This window comes from Schistosoma mansoni, chromosome W, assembly GCF_000237925.1.
Source record: "Schistosoma mansoni strain Puerto Rico chromosome W, complete genome".
In the NCBI taxonomy this organism is placed as follows: domain Eukaryota; kingdom Metazoa; phylum Platyhelminthes; class Trematoda; order Strigeidida; family Schistosomatidae; genus Schistosoma; species Schistosoma mansoni.
The window spans coordinates 50,018,465-50,033,569 of record NC_031502.1 but is presented as its reverse complement, the minus strand read 5'-3'; the positions used below and the strand labels follow the sequence as shown (position 1 = coordinate 50,033,569).

The window sequence follows — 15,105 nt, the reverse complement described above, 5'->3', positions numbered from 1 at the left end:
GTCAGCTGACAAGTAATTCGTTCGGGGCTTGTGAACTTTTTTGGAGTGTCCTCGTAGATTTTCTGTTTTGGAAGACAAGAAAAATGAGGGCATATCAGGTGCAAATTTGTCATTAAGCAATTTGAAAACTGTAATCAAATCGCCTCTGATTCTTCTATATGACAGCGGGAATAGGTTTAGCTTGGTCAGTCTAGTACCATACGGGAGCTTCGCTATTCCGGGAATCAGCCTAGTTGCTGTTCCCTGAACCCTTTCCAAGAGTTCACTGTCTTTTTTTAGGCAAGGGCTAGCTGCTTGTATGCAGTACTCAAGTTTAGGGCGTACGAACACTGTATACAAAGTCAGAAACGTTTTAGCGTCAACATGCCTAAAAGCCCTGCGTATGGACCATAAAGTCCTAAAACCTTTGGCGGCTATTGCACGGCAGTGTGCAGTAGTCTTTAAGTCTTGACTAACGATGACGCCTAAGTCATTGTGTGCCTGGACAATAGGTAACTCAGTGTTATTCATCGTGTGTGTATCTGTACCCTGGTGGCCAATATGCATCACAATACACTTGGAAGTGTTTATCGGCAATTGCCAGGTTTGGGACCATTCAGATAATCTCTCCAGGTCATTTTGAAGTTTTAGGCTATCGCCCTTGCTTTGTATCGCTCTCCATATCTTGACATCATCAGCATAGAGTAAGACCGATGACGATAGTAGACGAGGGAGGTCATTTACGTACAGGAGGAATAACACTGGCCCCAAAACTGTACCCTGGGGGACTCCACTAAGCACAGTTTCCCAGCTAGACAACTTGGAGTTCACCCTTACTCTTTGTTGACGCCCAACTAGGAAGTCTTTTATCCACATCAACAGATTGCCTCCAATCCCGACATTCCTTAGCTTATATAACAGCCGGTTATGCGGAACTTTGTCGAAAGCTTTGCTGAAATCGATGTAAGCTACGTCTATAGGTAACTTTTGGTCCTTAAGAGCGCACCAGCTTTCACGAGCGACTAATAAGTTTGTGAGACAAGAGTAACCTGTTCTAAAACCATGCTGCTTTTCGGAGAGGATCCGGTTTTCATAGAGATACTTTAACAGTTCCTTCCGAATAATCTTTTCTAAGATTTTAACAACCACACTAGTTAGGCTAATTGGTCGGTAATTCTCAGGCTTATGTTTTGTACCTGTTTTGAAGACTGGACTTACTATGGCGTTCTTCCAGTCTTTTGGTAGACGACCCTGGGTTGCGGATAGATTAAAACATACACTTAAAGGGTTCGCAACAAAGTTAGCTAATTCCTTTAGTAACCTAGGATGCAGTTCATCGGGTCCAGTGGATTTACCTATGTCAAGCTTAACTAGCAGACCAAAGACATCGAGTTCTTTAATGGTCACGCTGTCCAGTGCTTGTGTGAGGGGATTTTCATGGACTGGTGAGAAGGGTGTTTCTATGGTGTATACATCGCTAAAGTATTTAGAGAATACTTGAGCTTTGCCAAAGTCGTCCTCCACTAGTGATGTGGCAGTACTGTCTCCCCATAGTGAAGGAACATTTCTTCTTCTTTTTGTCCTTTGGTTTATATACGAATACAAGCGTTTAGGGCATTCTATGGATTCCCTAACGATTTTCTCTTCGTACAGCTTTCTGGCCTTACGGAGGGTTGAGGCACAGGTATTTCGAGCCTTTTGATACTGAGATTTTGCCTCGTCAGTCCCCAGTAACCTAAATCTGTCCCAGATTTTCCTTCTTTTACGGAGAAGGATGCGAACCTCCCTACTGAACCACGGTGGGGAGTTTCTCCGTCTCTTAGGTGTAGTCCAAGGGATGTGGGGGGCGGTAACTTTTAAGTATAAACTCCGGAATACGTCCCAAGCCGCTTCGATTGATGACTCTGGGTCTATTTTCCAATCTACTGATGATGCTGAGTGCATGATGTCTTGTATGTTTGCTTTCCAGACGTTAGGTCTGGATTGAGCTGAAGCGTACTCGTGATCGACAGTTATATGGAAGTCAAAGCTTAAAACTGCATGATCACTTTTGCCTAGGGGTGGCATGTAATCCAGGTTTGCAACATCATCCTCATAATGAGTCAATATAAGATCTAGTAAGGATGATGCAGAACCCGGGTCGTACCTCGTTGCTTCCTTCACGTGTTGCACTAGGGCACATGTGAGTACCGCATCAACTAGTTCCTGTTCGAAGGAATTTGCTGACGATTCAGTCCGCAGATTTCCCCAGTCCACCATGGGTGCATTGAAGTCCCCTAGGATTAGACATCGATCACTTCGTGATAAAGTGTTGAGACTGCTTAGCAGGACCTCGTTTGCCTCACAGCTTGGACTGCGATAGATCAAACTAAGTAGCAACTCTTGTCCCCTGCATTTCAGGCGGCAGCTAACTAATTCATACGTCCCACTCTCATGGGATACACTGTCGATAATGGTGAATGGGATAGCATTCCTAATGAATAGAGCTACTCCCCCTCCTTTACGCGTTTGTGTTCTGTCGGCCCTTACTAATGTAAAACCCTCGAAATCAAGTTCCCTACTATCTATAGACGGCGTCAGCCATGTTTCTGTGACTGCGATTATGTCTGGCCTAGTTGAGTCAATCTGTACACCTAGTTCCGGTAGCTTATTTAGTAAGCTCCGGGCGTTGGTATAACAGATCCGAAGCCTATTTAGGTGGCCTCGTGCTTCACCCAGAGTGGCTTCGGCATCATCCTCTGTCGAAGCCTCACAACCCGAAAATTTACAATTTTCAGGTCTTTTTCGCCAGCGTCTAATCTGAGCTGTAGTTCCTTTTCGGCTTCCCGTCTTTTAACACGGTCCGCCAACGGTAAGTCCTTACGGAGAAAAACTCCTGAACCCTTTAATTTATGTCCATTTTCTAAGATTAAGTCGCGTTCGTTCGGGGATTTGAAAACGACTTTAAGTAGTCTAGATTGATTTGGTTTCAGATGCGCTAGATTTCCTAGTCTATACACCTTTAGCAAGGTGACCCCGGGGATGTTTTTGGGCATAACTTGGTTGAGTAGTTGTTTTATCAACACAATGTCATGCTCAAAACGAGATTTCGGTTCTAAGCTGTCACTCTCCTTGACTCTATGGAGAATGACTGATCTGTCGCTGTGATCAGACCTCGGCTTGTCGACCCTTTTGGTGGGGGTATGATTTCCTTTTACATCATCTTGGCGTTTTTTTCTTACGACCCGTACCCAATCGCCAACGTTCTTTGGAGTGGTAACCACAGTCGCGTCAGGTGTACTGTGGGATTCCAGAAGGTTCAGGACGAGTTGGGAGATTGGGTCATTTTTCGCGCTGGAAACCGATCGAGCCTTGCGGTTTCGGCTTCCTGAAGTTCCCTTCTGGGCACCATTTTTGATACGAGGGACAGAAGAGACTTTTTTGCGCGAGTTTCTGGTTGTGTTAGACCTCTTTGGAGGATGTTCTTCCTCCTTTGTAGAGTGTGGGTCGGCATTTTTTGGACTCACTTGGGCCTGCCTTGTGTCAATCTGCGTGTCGACAGATTGAGTTCTGACTGATGTATCCCGACCGCGCTTGCCGAGACACTTTTTTGCGGCATTTACTATTGAGATGGCCTCGGTTAACAGGCTATTTGCATCCAAACAGCACTGTTGACATAGCCATACGCACCCATTTTTACTGAACCGCTTGAAAGCTGCAGGTGTTAGATTCGTGCAAACTTCGTGGTACCAACCTTTGCACTCATCGCACTGCATGCCGCTATCAACAGGATATCGACATCCTGGGCGGTGGCAAATGCTTTTGTTGCATCTTCCAGTCATTTTAAGATGCGAAAGCGAGTGTTGACTACAAGTAGAAAAAAAAACTATAAACAGTTAGGACCAAAGTACTAACAGACACAATAGAAAAAACAAAGGTACTCCGGAGTACCGACGATAAAACTATTTTGGATACCAAAAATGATACTCTAATAGAATACTTTAACTGAAAGAAATTCAATCAAAGTATAAAAACAGTAGTCTTGATACGTTAATAACGATCAAAACAATAGAATTTACTCAACGAGGAAAAATACCACTGTCCTTTTTAAATAGCGCGCGAAAAAGTATATATTGCAGTACATATTGCCTGTTCTGGACCATGATGGTGATATCAGTTTTCGCTAACCTGAAAAACATAAACGAGCTACTGAAAAAAACCATTCGCGTGCCAGGTTATTAATCTTCCAGGGATTTGCTCAACTTTGGCGGCCTGTTTAAACCTATGGGCTACATGTTCCTATCTTCTAGATATTTCAGCAAGTTATCTAATTTCGTTTGTTTTAATACATCATTATGCCTATTGATCGCACAACCTATTCAGGTGCGTTTCTGAAAAGTGTAAGACCTTTCGCTGTAAAGGTTACAGAAGGCCTAACCAGAGATATCGTGGTTGCAATATGGTTGGCAATATGCAGCGAGAAGAATGTACATTATCCAGATCTCGATTGACTTGGCTGCTAACTTCTAGCCGGCGATCACTCAATATTTATCCTCAGGAAGCACGAAGAAGTAAGAAACGGAAACTTGTTGAAGTACTTAATGCTGAGAATTCTATATTGTACCAAAAATATAATATTGAATAAAGCTAATAATAATTAATTAACGTTAACTTTTGGCTAGGTGCTTGTACCTGTAAATAATCCCCCAAAATCAATAGCTTTCTAAGTGTTCGACATTGGATGCTGACCACGTTGTTTAAGTGGACTTGTTTAACTGAAGGCTTTCGGTCATGCATCCGTACCAGATCACGTTTCGACTCGGCATGGGACACAGCTCCTACGTTCATTAGCTAGCTAAGAACAAACGCTTCTCGATATATTGATAACGTGTCAAATATATCTTTCCTACCTCTTCTCGTCTGACTTCTGATTTCCATTCGACGGGAAAAGCTTCGCATATAGAAGGTGCTAGTGATCGCTAGTTGTCAAACTAGAATACTGGTCGCATCTTCATGCTGACCGCGAGGTGTGACTTCGCAGTTAGCTGGTTCGTCACACTGTTCCCATTTAACTTCAGTAGGCCTCAAATCATTCTGCAGAGATTATCAATGTTGATTATCTGCAATGCTGTTCTTATTCCTTAAGAGTATGTCAAGTTTTCCCGCAAAGAACTCCCGTGAATTCGCATAAATAGCTCAGCTAGCAGTGAATTCCGACATTTAACTACTCTTGAGGTGTATCTACATTCAGTTCTGCCGAGTTGTGCCTCCAGTTTCTGGTGTCACCTTTGGTTTGTGTTGGAACTAAGCTTAAGTAGGTGTTTAAGAGGATGTCCAGAAGTGTTAAGGATGTTGTAAGTCATTAGGTCACCACTAAGATGCCTATACTCTAATGGGTAAAGGTTCAGTGATTGAAGGAGCTCTTCAAAAGGTTTGAGTTCGAGTCTTCAAACTGATTTCGTGGCTCACCGTTCGATACGTTCCAGAGTGTCCTTATCCTTTTGGAGGGAGGGAGGAAATACTATATTTCCGTACGTAAAATGGGGACGAATAAAACTGTCGAAGTTTACGATCAAATTTCTTCCGTCCAACTGGCCAAAAGTGCGTTTCAATGTTATCAGTGCAAGGTTTGCTCGAAAGGCATTTTCGCCACAGTTAGCGTAAGACTTCAAATCGTAGGGTGCCTGCACTCCTAAATCCTTTTTCAACTTGAGATACCTCTGAAGGGGAGTTGCCCAAGTTGTAGCTGCAGTCTTCAACATGTCTCAGATTAACTACTTAGACTGTAGCTGTAAATAAATCCCTAAAATCAATAGCTCTGTAAGTGTTTGACATTAGATGCTGGCCACATTAGTTTTAATGGACTCAACTAGTTGAAGGCCCTCGGTCATGAATCCACACCAGATCACGTTGTGGAACGGCGTGCGCAAAATCTCTTGAGATCATTAGCCAGATTAAATCAGTTTCTTCTCGATATATTGATAACCCATCAAGTATATCTTCGTACATCCTCGCTTCTGACTTTTGATTTCACTTGGTAGGCGCGATTCAATTATAGGTGTTACTGGTAAAGTGTTGTCAAACTACTATACATGTGGTATCTTCAAAACTTTGTAGTGTTAAATGTAAGTCTGTTGGTGTCTGCCCGAATTTGAAGCAGAATCAGGTCCTCCTGAAGCACCAATTCATCCCCTTGATGAAGTGCTTCTATCCAGAGTTCCACAACATCAGCGAAAAAGAATAAATCTGACGTTACCTGCTGTGTTAGATCGTTCATATAAACCAAGAAAAGAAGAGGTTCTAGTAGTGAGCCCCGGGGAACCCCACTAGGACATTCCATAGCCTGGGAGAAAGTGAAGTTTCCACCGACCTTGGAATATCGATTTTTTAGCTGTGAAGTCAGTCAATCAAGCTTCTTTGTAGCACTTCACTTAGCCTTACGCTTAAAACTGCTGCATATATAGTTGATGTTATCAAAATCTTTTGAGAAGTCAATGCATATGACGTCAAGCTGGATGGTTGTCCATCTGTGCACCGCAGTCAGCAGCTTAATATACAAGAGTGACCTTTTCTGAAGTCGTCATGTTGGGGTGAGAAAAAATTTGACAAATAGTAAGTAGTTGTTTACACTGTCACATATCAGGGACTCCATAACTTTTGAAGGTCTAGAGAGAAGGGCTAACGGTCGGTAGCCTGAAGGTTCGCTGAAAATTGGTGTGATGTGAGCCTGCTTCCAAATTTCCGGTAGTGTGCCTCGGCTAACTGAGTGTGAGAGCATCACGCTAAGCGGTGTTGCCGGGATTGAAAGCGCTTCCCTCAGTATAGCAGAATGAACCATATCCGGACCAGGAGAAGTGTCTTCTTTAGGTGCTGCAGATTCAGGTACACCAAGTCAGCGCTCAGGTTCACTTAGGAAAATCCTGTGCAGTTGCAGCTGGAGCTTTCATCAGTGTAATTGATGTGAGTCGGTTGACATGTACAATAGTATTGTTCAGTCAGAAGGTTAGCGGCATCACCGTTGTTTCTTGTAGGGCCATTAGGATCTCGCAGTTGAGAAACTCCAGTTTTGGCTTATCGAAAAGAGGCGGCATAACGGAATAAGCTTTTCGGATTGCAGACAAATTTATCGACAAGCTTTACCAAGTACTGAAGTTTATCTTCTCTCATTGCCTTTGCGAATATGTTTCTTTTTGTTTGTAATACCCATATGCGCCGATGTAACCAGTTCATTTGTATTCCAACCAGCAGTGCCTATTGCGGCTTGGAAAACGAAGAGAGGATATGTCATACTAGATTGTTTTATAATGGAATACGCTTTTGACCTCGAAGTTTACTTGTCATTCCAAACCCAAAGTGATGACAGGAAAGTATATCACTAGAAAGTGAGAAAACGAATATAGAGGAAATTTCATCGGTAGGTTCTTCACACACAGCTAAACGTAAATTACTGAAACTATCCCCATTCTAATGACAACTTCCTTCTTCTTTTCATCATGTACTACAAATATTATTGTAATTCATTCGTTATTTCATATTAACCACGAAATACTAATGGTTGTTTGTTTCAGTAAACTTGTATGATGTATTGACGAGAGGGGGGAGTCGAACTTAAGCGGTACGCATGCGTTTAAAATGAACAATCTAAAGAATATCGCGAATTTCGGTGTCATAGGTGGAGGTTTCATTGGTGCTGCTGCAGCTCTTACTTTAGGCTTATCTCAGTCATTTTATACAGGTACGTCAAACAAACTAAGGACAATTTAGTCAAATAGTGGATGGAGGTCATCGAGCAATTATGTTCAGTCGTATTGGTGGCGTGCAGAATGAAATATATACCGAAGGCTTACACTTCAGGTATTTTGGTTGACTTAAATGAATTATATTAGAATCCCGTGGTTCCAGTACCCTATTATTTATGATATTAGATCTCGACCACGGAAAATCACATCGCCAACTGGTAGCAAAGGTTAGTCACCAAGGCCTTTATTCCGTTAGTTTCATATATATATATATATATAACAGATGTAAACAAGGCCATCCGTAAATTTTCGTTCTTCCCGAGGTGGAGATTTTTGCTCGAACTAAACTGTCGGCCTAAAACTTATATCCTCAGATATGAAATCCCCTTCTTTACGATGGTATATGCCGCTGTTTAGTGTCCATTAACTTTGTTTTATCTATCAGCATAGTTTCAGAAAGTGCCACTCACGCGTAACAGTCCGTTGACTGCGATTGATAAACGACTGCCCTTGACCATAAAGATAGGATTGGCATAATATGCCTATATTTTTAAAAAAATGCTTTTTTAGAGTTGAGTACATGTACCCTATCAATAAGCTTAATCTATTAAACATACCATCTCCACTGTTAAATTTGTTAATTTTCGATGATTTAGTATTTTAGGATCGTTTTAGCTTACTGATTTTATCGGCGAGACTATAATTTATGGACGAGCCAATCAGAAGCATTTGAGGGATTTCAAGGTGACGGTGTCAATTTCAGTACCTGATGTTCATGTACGATCGGTTCACAGAGGATATTAGAGAAGACGTGACAATTAAGCGGCTACAATAAATGAGACTACTAAGAAAATCCTTTGTTTGTAATTGCGGTAATCGAATGACTTTTAGACCTTGCGCAGACCACTGTGATGTCCTTTGAAGTAACATATGCTGGGGGAAGACGTTTGCTCCTAGGCCTTTCTCAGCAAATACCTTTTAAGTTGTTACTTTCTGCCAATGATGCTAGGCTTCAGAAGGATCTGACGACTTCACTGTTAGGCGGCTAACACGACTTTCGACAACTTTAAGTGTAACGTAGTCCACCTGAGACATTGCGAATCACATAATTCTCTACCAAAAGTTTCTCGGGTTGGTGGTTACATGTAGAGCTTTGGTTATTTTGGTCGTTAGAATTGTCAAACAAAAGTTTCAGCCATGTCTTCATGCAGATAAGTCTAACAATAGCCTTTTAGGTTGGCTTATTCATTTGTTATTCACTTTGTCGGTTACTATAGGTGAACGTGATGAATTTGTTTCCGGTTCCAGGACAATTAAAATCGGTTGCTGTTGTGTCTGTACTTTTACTGATTCACTCTTCTAGTTTGTGATAAATTCGTTTTGCTTCTGCCGTTTTGTTGCGTTTCCGTTCACTCATTTATTGTTCTTTTTTTAGACCTTCAAACGGTTAACCTCACATTGCGCGTATTGTCTCGACCTGAAGTGTCACAGCTTCCACATATATATCGTACACTGGGGACTGATTATGATGAACGAGTTTTACCATCTATAGTCAATGAAGTTCTGAAGGCAGTCGTTGCTAAATTTAATGCTAGTCAGTTAATTACTCAGCGCCAGCAAGTGTCTTTGTTGATTCGCAAACAGCTTGTCGAAAGAGCTAGTGATTTCCACATAATTGTTGATGATGTCTCCATCACTGATTTGACTTTCTCACAAGTTTACTCTGCTGCTGTTGAAGCTAAACAGGTTTGTTTATTCACTTGATGTTTGGATATTTTCTTTTTCAATAAGCTAAATGCAAGTTCAACTTTTGTAGTCAGCGTAGAAAAATGGCATACAAATTTAACGCAATCTTGTAAATATTTCTATACAATAAGAACTGGTAAATCCACCTTTATTCATTGGTTTATGGGGAATTGTCCCCACCTAATGTACTTTGACTGTGATGTTTTCGATTGCTCTACATCCCCTTTTTTAAAGTTTCCTCTCGTTTTCTACTTTGTAAGTACAATCAGTGACAATGATGGTTTGTGAACAGTATTCGTAAAATACAAGAGCCCCTAATTTGCTCATGTTGTGTCAGGTAAAACATCATCTTAAAAACCTCAAGCATTGAGTGGTAGGTATCACTAAAGAATCGCTCATTTACCATGGAACTAACAAACGAGTGACGTGAAAGCTAGGCGCATCGTTTAAGACAACGATAACTAAACTGATAAAGCTATGAACATGTGCTATTTATTTCTGACCGCTGTAAGGCTTTGAAGCCAAAATGTTAATCCATGAACATTAGTTTCTGAGTATGTAGGCTCAAATTGAACCAGCACACTAGGTGACATGATACAGAAACAAACACAGTTGTATGCACTCGTCGTCTAAGTTTCCATTTTGATATTTCATTCTCTTAATCCTTAGATCCGGCTCCTTTCAGGCTAAATTCCTTATGTTCGACTTTTCAGTGCAAAAAATAATACCTTGCATTATCTTTTCATCCTGTTGATTTCCTGTTCCACTGTCCTAGTGTCCAGATGACAGTTTAAACCAACACACGTTCTTTCAGCACATTTTATTCGTAACTAGTTATCGAAGCCTAAGTGTGTCGCTGATTTGTGACATCTTCAAAGTCCTTGGGCTTCCAAGACTGAGTATTGCAATGCACATTGTATCACAGTACTTTTATCTAAATAAACTTTCCATTCTATCTCGACAATGGCTTATGTTTCGAATCGCGGCTTTAAAGTTTTGAGATTATGTATCTGTAGAGTCTCATTCTCTGGCTCACTTGAAGCAACACATCAAATAGTCCCGTATATTTCTTATGCAACTGCAGCTGCTTCTAATCATTTTGTGTGGTTTAATTTAATGTTAGTTCCTTATGGTCCTCAAAATTTATACACTTGACACTATCCAATTTGAAGTCTAATCATTACTTATCTTAACACAAACATCGGCACAAAGGAGTGCCAAAATATATATGCTCCACAAAAATCATTAAAGTTCAGGTATTTGCTTCACTGTCTGGTTACCTAAACACTTATTACGTAACTTTAATAATTCTTAATGAATGTTATTATTTCGTTGATCTACTCCTATTATGAAACATTGGTCCAAGTCTTCATTCTTTTCGCAACTAGTACACCTGACATCACACTATCAATTTGTGCTTTTTACTCATTTAGTTGACCGTGCCAATCACTCAACTTATCTCCATGTTTCATCCGGCGTAATAAGTTGACTGACAAAATCTTGGCTGGAATTCAGAAATCTTGATTGACGTTGCTAACTTTCCTCACTTTTGGCGTAGGCAAGATATCCGTCTGCCAACTGAAGAACAGGTTTAGTGACCAGCAGTTCGTCTCGTTCTACTTCATGGATATGGAACATGACCATTGGTAATGAAGAATATTCATGGGTAAATCAGTTGATGAGGTGATGAATCTTCATCGACTGAGATGGTTAGGCCACGTGTTACGTATGCCTGAACACCGATTACCACGACGTGCTATGCTGACTAGTGTAGGGGATGGTTGGAAAAGAGTTAAGGGCGGCCAAACCAAAACATGGCATCAGTGTTTGAAGTCACTAACTTCTAGTTTGAGCCATGTTGGCAGATGCAGACTACCTGGTTGGGGTCCACGTGACTATCGTAACCAATGGTTGGAGACTCTAGGTGACATGGCTCAGAATCGATCACAATGGCGTAGGTGTATACACTCTTTATCTTCCCTTAAACCTTAAGATTAAGGTTGCTTCATAACTTTCTTCCTTCCTATACTATATCCTTATATACAACCTATCTTTTATATACTACCACCACTAAATTAACTATTTCTATGAATCCGGTGTTGATCTTGTTGTGCTAACGGGGTATGGCAACTTGGACCGATGCATATGTGTGCCTGGTCCTACGTTGTAGCTGACTGATATTCGTGGGTTAGAAGTGCTCGATCATAGGTGACTTCGTACCATTAATCGTATATTAAGGGACCATCAAGTCAGCTATTCTGAGGTTAGACTCAAAGTACTAAGAATGGCAAATCGATTGATAAGGTAGTAAATATTCATTAATCAAGGTGGTTGGCAAATGTTTTACATACCCCTAACCACTATCTACCTTGACGAGCGATGATGGGTAGTGTAGGAGTAAGTTGTAATGGAGATAGGGTTGGCCAAACCAAAACAGCACCAGTCTATGGAGGCACTAACTGATTAAGCCATTTAAGTAGGCCCAGAATACTTGGTTGGGGTCCAAGTTCCTAAATTACTTTTCCTTATTTTCCCAACTCTCATCTTTGATGTCTAGTCTTTTCTGTTACTACTCATTATGTTGTTACCTTTGCTACTCTGGGATTTCCCCTAACAATTTCATCTTGCTGTGCTAATGAGATTTGGCAAATTGAACGACTGTACCTATGTGACAGGTTCTATGTTGTACATGACTGACCTAAGCAAATGACATTACAGCAATAGCCAAGTTATCTCTGCATCATGGTCCACTGTATCAAACTTTTTTCAAGAGTTTATAATAAGCTTAGACATCAACCTATTCTTAGCACGTTATTCGTAATTCGATGTTCTAACTAAAATGTCCGGTCTAATATCTTTTTATTCCGATCTCAATGAATGGGACGTTGATTGTCTATTATCCGGATCTGTTTAGTCGTTCATAAATATTTCCTATCCTATATTTTAAATATCATCCGTATATTGTTATAACTTCATTTATCAGATTGCTTTACAAGAAGCACAGCGTGCTCAGTTCCTCGTAGAACGTGCGAAACAAGAACGTCAGCAAAAGATAGTTACTGCTGAAGGTGAGGCTCAAGCTGCCAAACTGATTGGTGATGCCCTTTCTCAGAACCCTGGATATCTTAAGCTTCGGAAAATAAAAGCGGCTACTCAGATTGCTCGAACGGTAAGACCTACTTTAATTCGACTTCTCATGCTCCAATTATTCAGTTTTGTTAACTAGTGAGTTCGTAGTGAATAAACTTATGAAATCAACCTCATAGAGATAATTCAAATTCTGTATTTTGAGTTTTACGCAACCCACCGTCACAATCTCTTCTCCAATATAAACAGTTATTAGCTTTTGAAATGTATGCAAAATCACTGGTTTTTGAGCTGAATTAATTTGGAGATGTATTCACGAATCTTAAATGTTAACATTGAGGCAATAGACATCTTTGGTGTTTTATTTAACTACCTTCTCAAAACCCTCTACTATCTTTGGGAACAACGTAAGATGGTTTCTTTCCATTTCTTTATTATTATTGTTTAAAGTTTCGCAGCCCTGACTACTCATGATTCTAATTATGACGATGCAATCTACTGATTACCATATACGCACAACTTAGAATCATCCTAAATATTTGAAAATGTTATAACTTGTGGCCGAGTGGATGCTCAGTTAATGTATGACTTGTTAAGACTGCCAATCAGAGAGCAGCGAATTATCGATTGGAACAGTGACACCCGGAATCGTACGAGCAGTCTTGAGTGCTTATCAGTCCTGCATCTGCCTAGCCCAGCCAATAAAGTCCAGAACAGCCTCTGCGGTATGAATCATTATATTTCAAACATACTGAGTTTATATACAAAACAGACAGACCACATCGTACCAATAAAATAGAAAATAACATTTGTACAAGATTAAGCTTAATGTGGCTGTGAATAAGGAGAACACTAACCAATAGACTGGGTGTAAATTCATGAATGGTAAATCGTACAACAATAGTCTATAGTTCAAAATAAATCTCATGATAAGAGGGACACGAATATGAATAGTTTAGTTACTTAGCAATTATACGATAAATATATGCATAATATTGGTCCATAAATGCATCCCAAAGTTACTATTCATTATTCTTATCGGGACATAACAGAAAACCAAACTGTTATATCAGTCAATCAAGTCCTGCTTAGGTTCGTTCAATATATTTACCGGAGCATAACTTATGTACATGTATCCATGGTAATAAATTTGTTGTCTGTCATTTTTTATTTAAAGCTGTATAACGTAGTTAATGGTAATGCATTTTCATATTTCTGGTCAAATGTATTGAAACTGTGTTCAAACTAAAGGTTTACAATCGTGACAATAGAGTTACATTTTCCTTTTTTTAGGTTGCTCAGTCTCAAAATCGTGCATTTTTACATTCTGGTTCTTTAATCCTCAATGTTGCTGATCCTAAGTTCGACGCTGGTCTGGATATTTTAAAGAAAAAATAAACTGAAGTGTCGGATAGTATTAACACCTTTAAAAATCTTAGACTAGCATTTCCGAGTGTATTTTGTACTGTTACATCCTTTAACTTAATTCAACACTATGTTTCTGTGAATCCGACTGATGTACATGCAAATAAAATAAATGATCTAATCTTAAAGTGTTTCCTTTATCGATTTATCGTTGATGATAATTAAATTTCGAGTTTCAATCACTGAGTTAGGAGTCTAGAACCCGCTTCGTCTATCATGGGTTCAGGAAACCAAGTAGTCTCGTCAACTCTCCTACAATGATTGTGACTGAAATTTACTTCAACAGCTTTTTAATTTAATTGCATACCAAATAAAGTACTTCAACAAAAGCTCTTGACCACTTCATGTCTTTGTGCAGGGAAAAAGTTGTAGGCAATTAATCATGGTAAGTAAATTCCAATTCGTCTTAAAAAGTCAGAAACCTAGTATTCTAAATTGATACAGTATTGAGTTTGCTACATAACCTAGTATTCTAATCATTAATCAGTGAGTTGATCTAAATTAACTTGGCTAGTTGTTGGTTTACAATATATCATTCGTTTATGGTGTGGTTTAGACCATTACTATTATTATTCTGGTTCTAAACGTATCGTCTGGTACATGAAAACCCATCAGACAGAAAAATTATCAATACCCAACCAGACAAAAACGAAACTATATTTTGATCTTGAAGATGTATCGATGTGGTGCGTGTCATGGCCAAACTCTTGTATTTGTGATGATCACAGATTATACAAGATCAAATAAATGTTTGTAATGAACTTATCAAGATCACAGCAAACTAGAGGGTTCATGAAACATTGATTTGTGTAAAGTCAGTGAAACGTTTTTCCTCAAATGGTTCGTTTGTATATTACAATGTGGTATCAATACTTCAATGTCCGGGTTTATGCTAACGCAGAAAAGTAGGGTTTAGTTTCGCAACATTTTTCTTCATATTTATAATTGCTATCATTCTTAGGTCGATGTTCTTGAAAAACGGTTAAAAAGTGATGGACTACTAGGTCGATCACATTAAATTGTAGAGAACGTCTTATCTAAGTGGTTCAGATCACGTGGAATATTTAGGTATTCCTCATTAAATACAAGTCAATTTCGGGCGTTGTAATGATTCAGTAAAATGTTAGTTTTGCTGCGGGTATGGCCGTTT

General features: G+C 39.8%; 1 protein-coding gene across 2 annotated transcripts; it reads left to right on the top strand.

The window, feature by feature from the left end:
- Positions 1 to 7,562: 7,562 nt before the first annotated feature.
- Smp_075210.1 (putative prohibitin) lies at positions 7,563 to 14,080 on the top strand (the record flags this gene model as incomplete). 2 transcript variants are annotated; one of them, XM_018790024.1, is made up of 6 exons in its annotated part: positions 7,563 to 7,693; positions 7,731 to 7,812; positions 7,845 to 7,924; positions 9,133 to 9,443; positions 12,427 to 12,612; positions 13,824 to 13,928. In XM_018790024.1, the coding sequence occupies exons 1-6, from the start codon at positions 7,591 to 7,593 to the stop codon at positions 13,926 to 13,928; spliced, it is 867 nt and encodes a 288-aa protein (XP_018655409.1). In that variant the 5' UTR covers positions 7,563 to 7,590. The 2 variants fall into 2 exon arrangements, with proteins under 2 accessions (XP_018655409.1, XP_018655408.1); XM_018790025.1 differs by having other exon boundaries at positions 7,563 to 7,812; positions 13,824 to 14,080.
- Between the last annotated feature and the right edge of the window lie 1,025 nt (positions 14,081 to 15,105).